General features: G+C 41.1%; 1 protein-coding gene across 1 annotated transcript; it reads left to right on the top strand.

The window, feature by feature from the left end:
* The first annotated feature begins 533 nt into the window (after nt 1-533).
* On the top strand, nt 534-4,180 carry LOC138769762 (fish-egg lectin-like). The gene is made up of 4 exons (XM_069948409.1): nt 534-636; nt 2,178-2,405; nt 2,846-3,179; nt 3,979-4,180. The coding sequence occupies exons 1-4, from the start codon at nt 579-581 to the stop codon at nt 4,157-4,159; spliced, it is 801 nt and encodes a 266-aa protein (XP_069804510.1). The 5' UTR covers nt 534-578; the 3' UTR covers nt 4,160-4,180.
* The last annotated feature ends 1,123 nt before the right edge of the window (nt 4,181-5,303 follow it).

The following is a 5,303-nucleotide window of genomic DNA, read 5'->3' as shown; positions in this document are numbered from 1 at the left end:
AAATGCAGCAGGGCCTGCGTTCTGCATATTTTCCCCCATAGACATCTATAGCGGGGTAAATGTGTATGTGCATATAGGCATACAGCAAGTTCTTCAATAGGAATCCTGAATTAACATGATAAAAACTCACATGACTGAAAAAATGCGGGAGATAAAACGCAAGAGATAAAAAAAAGAATGATTTATACTAAAAGACCTTTAAAAATGAGACTATTCACTATAATAAAACTCAACATTAAAAAGTTCCTTCCTATTACAAATATATGTTAAATTACATTACATTATCTCAGCAAACACAAAATGAGCAAATTTAAAACATTTTTTTGCTGCCAGTTATTTTTTATAAAATGTTCAGTATGTTAGCTATGCTAGATCTTTTTAATGTACATTTTATTGACTGAAAAAGCAAAAAAAAAACAAAAAAAAAAACTGTAAACAAAAAAAGGCTTCATTGTCTGGTGTCCTTGTCCTTCTACCAGTGAGGAGGAGATTGCTGTGTAAGGAGGAGCCGGTGTCCTGGATAAATAGGGAGGAGGTTGCAGCTCCTGACATCCCCGGCTCCATCTCCTCCAGTCACCATGAGCTTCATCCTCGGCCTCATCTTCCTGTGTGCAGGAGCCTCTGCTGTTGCTGCCGGTAATACAACCTTCTCTCTCTCCCATCTCTCTCTCTCTATGTTTGTCACTAACTAAAAACTTTATGAGTTTTTATATGAACAGTTCATCCTTTTAATATTCTGTTGTTGTCCTTCTTATAATAACATAATTGTATGGGGTAAAGCTGCTGTTAGTGTTATAAGATTTATATATGTACACTGCATATGATAGAAAATGATGCACACTGTCCAAAATTGATCACGTGTCTACTGTACATATATACGGGGGAAGTCTCTGATGTATATGTCTGGCTTATACCTATTATGGATTGCCTCACTTGGTGGCATCTGCCATACATAGGGTGCTATTCCATTCAGCAGACCATGAACCAAGGCCAAAACAAAAAAATATTGACTCCTTTTTTGTTATATGGGGTCTATGGAATAATTTGTCCAGGATTAGAAAAACATGGCTGCTTTCTTCCACAAACAGCACCTCTCTTGTCCTCAGTTTGGGTGTTGGTTTTGCAGCTCAGTCTCACTGAAGTGAATGGAGCTGCATTGAAATATCACACACAACCTGAGGATAGGGGGTTTTTGCAAGAAAGAAGCTATGCTTTGTCTAATTCCGGATAACCCCTTTAACACTTCTGTTGCATTGATTTAACTGTAAACTAGTTAAAGAAAAGCCTAAAAACAGCCTAGGGATATGTTCACACATAGGGGGAGACTTATCAAACGTGGTGTAAAGTGAAACTGGCCCAGTTGCCCCTAGCAACCAGATTCCACCTTTCATTCCTCATAGACTCTTTGGAAAATGAAAGGTGGAATCTGATTGGTTGCTAGGGACAACTGAACCAGTTTCACTTTACACCATGTTTGATAAATCTCCCCCATAGTCAGTTTTTTAGTCAGTCTTTTTTCAACCAAAGTCAAGAGTGGAACTGACAGGTAAACATTTGCACAGCGTCTGTGTTTTCAACCCACTTCTGGTTTTGATTGAAAAGATACTGACCAAGAATGACGGAAATACTATGTGTGAACATAGCCTTATAGACATAGGAGGACATTTATCAAACTAATTGTGCCTGTTTTTAGTCTAATATATCTAGTTTGCGCTCAAAATAAGTCTAATATGAATTTGTGAAGCTTTTTTAGACAAGACTATCCAAATTAGATGTGACTTTTTTGACAAAATCGTGACAAAATCTTTGACAAAATCGTGTTTTTAGATTTGTTAGTAAATATCCCCCTAGCCTTACAGGTTTAGTAAATGTATCCTACCATATTACCCCATCACTGTCATATCTGCTAATATAAAAATAATTGTGAAAATCTTTAAAAATATATATGATCTTTGAAAGCCACTATTTGGGATCCAAGGGCAATGGGCCTGTGGATTTTAGAGAAAACATATTTTTAGAATTGCTTTATGAAATAGTGATTTTTTTTCTTTTCCGTGACCCCCAGTAGCATGGACTATACTATATCTTATATGACATCACATCCCTGACGCTGAATATTGTATATTTTATTATTTTCTTGCTTTAATTATTTTTTCTGTTCTTTTATTTCCTTTTAGAGTACGACTGCTTATCAGTAGCAGGAAAACTAAAGCAGATAGATGCCGGAGCCGGGGAGGTGTATGGTGTAGACGACAATGGGACCACCTTCCACTTGGTAGGAGACAGCTGGCAGCAGCTTCCCGGGCAGTTCATTCACGTGACGGTCGGACCAGCTGGAGTTTGGGCCATCAATAGGACGAACAGTCTCCACAAACTGCAAGACAACAGGTGGAAACCGGTGACAGGTAAAACAGCATTTTTGTTACATTGTATAGAACCTCTATTAAAAGGGTTAACTAGCTGACAAGATTACCCCTATGCAAATGACTGGAAAAAACTAGCTGATCACGGGGGTCTAACTACTAGGATTCCCCAGTGATCTTGAGATCAGGGACCTCAGACTTTCTTTAGCATGCACACCCCGCTCCGATCACTCTCTATGGGAACTGCCAGAAACAGAAAACACTGTACTCATCTGTTTCAGCAATTAAAACATTTTTTAAAACTCCTAAAAACCCCTTTAAGAGACTTGATCCATGATAATTATAAGCAAGCTTTTTCTCATAGCCCACTATGAGGAAGAGAAAGGTGTCCTTGGCTTGTGCTCCATCGAGGACCACCAATTCCTCATAATGGGCTTATAATTGTATCTACAATGTAAAAACCTATTTGTTCATTTCTCCAGGATTCTTGCAGCAGGTGGATGCTGGCTTTAGTAAGTCCGTGGGTGGAGTGGGCCCATTTGGCTATATCTATTGCCTGAATGAGAACTGCGTCAACTCCAGGTCTTCACTTCTGACATTCACTCGTATCGATGGGTCTCTGAGGTATTACAGCTGCGGACTCTTTGGATGCTGGGGATTGAGTTTTGACAACAGAATCTTTTTTCGACAAAATGTGGCATCCAGTGCGTGCCAGGGAACCGGATGGCAGCCGATTGAGGGCAGTCTAAGAGTGATTGAGGTTGGCACCGATGGCTCAGTCTATGGCATAAACCCTGCCGGAGACGCTCTGAAGAGGTAAGAGCTTTACAGAACCACATTATACAGATTTGACTTGTTTTTATGCATTATGGCCGTTATGGACCCCTAGAGGATGTGTTCTATGGGGGGTCTACAGAAACACATTGACAAGCTGGTGCATTTCATTGGATTGATAGAGGAATCTCTTAGCAGTAGAGTGCTCATAACTTAGATTTGCTGAAGACAATGTTAAATGGTGATCCAGAGCTACAGCAGCCCCTCTCTATTATTTGGAATTCCCATGATTCATCCCCCAAGATGACACAATTACTGACTCTCCAGCATTTCAGCAAGTGCTGTGGCTCCTTCGTTCTGACTTTCTCTGAGCCTCTGAAGAGGTGTACCCAACTCTAGATGTGGTAGTGGTTGTGAAGAGGACTGAGCTACACAGAAATGACATGTCACTTCTTTGAGCGGAGAGCGGCGGCAGCGGACGCGCGCGCGCTTTCTCCTTCAGTCAAAGTGAGACACTGAGCACGGCGGAATTCGGCGGCAGAGACGTCCGCCGCAGAATTCCGAAGTTTTTGCTCTGTGTGAACAGGGTACTGTGGCCGCTCATTTCAGCCTAGACACTCTTTCACAGCTAGAGTAGCTCACTATCGCTCACTGTCTCTTATAGAGTACAGGAGATCTCATTGGCCGGATCAGTTACATCCTGGGAGGAATCCTCCTGGGATCATAATGACCAATGATCAGCAGAGCAGTAACAACCAGTGAACATAACTCTGTACAGTTCTACATATTACATCATAAACAATGTGAACCTGTATATAACTAACAATCCTCTTTCTTTTAGGATGGACGTTACCGCCTCTAACCCCACTGGTACATCATGGAGCCAGATAGACGTCTGTGCCACCTTCAGGCACGTCACTTATGATGCTGGAGTCCTGTGGCTTCTTTCAAAAAATGGAGACATTTATAAATGCGCTGAAAATAACAATTCAGCCGACACCAAAGAGACAATTGCTGTCTAGAGTTTCATCATTTGTTGTGTATTACAGGGATTGAAATATCTTTTGTATTTTTTTGTGATATTTTCACACAAAAACAATAAAATGTTTTTGTTTTGTTTTTTTACTAACTGCTTGTTGCTTGTGTTTTATGAAGTGATGCGATTTCTTATACCCAATCCCAGGTAAAATGGGTCCAGGGGGAGTTATTTAGGATTCCAATATAAAATCTGTAAACAGGCCACACAAGTACTAAAGGGGCTATCTGGGACTACAAATTCTAGCTTATTACTTCCAGAAAAAGCTCCACTCTTGCCCTCAGTTAGGTGTGGGGTATTGCACCTCAGTTCTATTAAAGTGAATGGAGCTAAGTTGTAATACTGAATACAACCTGAGGACAGGGGTGGCGCTGTTTTTGGAAGAAAGCAGGTATGTTTTTCTTATCCTGGATAACCACTTTAAAGCGACTCTGTACCCACAATCTGACCCCCCCAAACCGCTTGTACCTTCGGATAGCTGCTTTTAATCCAAGATCTGTCCTGCAGTCCGTTTGGCAGGGGATGCAGTTATTGTCCTAAAAAAACCTACTTTTAAACTGTCAGCCCCATGCCAAACGGGAGTGTCCTAGTTTGTGTATGCATTAGGCTTGCACAACCGCTCTGTGTGAACGGGGCCTTACTGTGGCCGCTCATTTCAGCCTAGACACTCTTTCACAGCTAGAGTAGCTCACTATCGCTCACCGTCTCTTATAGAGTACAGGAGATCTCATTGGCCGGATCAGTTACATCCTGGGAGGAATCCTCCTGGGATCATAATGACCAATGATCGGCAGAGCAGTAACAACCAGTGAACCCAACTCTGTACAGTTGTACATATTACATCATAAACAATGTGAACCTGTATATAACTAACAATCCTCTTTCTTTTAGGATGAACGTTACCGCCTCTAACCCCACTGGTACATCATGGAGCCAGATAGACGTCTGTGCCACCTTCAGGCACGTCACTTATGATGCTGGAGTCCTGTGGCTTCTTTCAAAAAATGGAGACATTTATAAATGCGCTGAAAATAACAATTCAGCCGACACCAAAGAGACAATTGCTGTCTAGAGTTTCATCATTTGTTGTGTATTACAGGGATTGAAATATCTTTTGTATTTTTTTGTGA

Source organism: Dendropsophus ebraccatus, chromosome 12 (genome assembly GCF_027789765.1).
Source record: "Dendropsophus ebraccatus isolate aDenEbr1 chromosome 12, aDenEbr1.pat, whole genome shotgun sequence".
Lineage (NCBI taxonomy): Eukaryota > Metazoa > Chordata > Amphibia > Anura > Hylidae > Dendropsophus > Dendropsophus ebraccatus.
The sequence above is the reverse complement of the archived record's forward strand: the minus strand, read 5'-3'. Positions and strand labels throughout refer to the sequence as shown.

Bases quoted from the DNA above. Each gene is read 5' to 3' on its own strand.
- LOC138769762 (XM_069948409.1), top strand. From the start codon at position 579: ATGAGCTTCATCCTCGGCCTCATCTTCCTGTGTGCAGGAGCCTCTGCT. The intron at 637-2,177 runs GTAATACAACCT...ATTTCCTTTTAG, and splicing joins AGCCTCTGCTGTTGCTGCCG to AGTACGACTGCTTATCAGTA. The intron at 2,406-2,845 runs GTAAAACAGCAT...TCATTTCTCCAG, and splicing joins CAGGTGGAAACCGGTGACAG to GATTCTTGCAGCAGGTGGAT.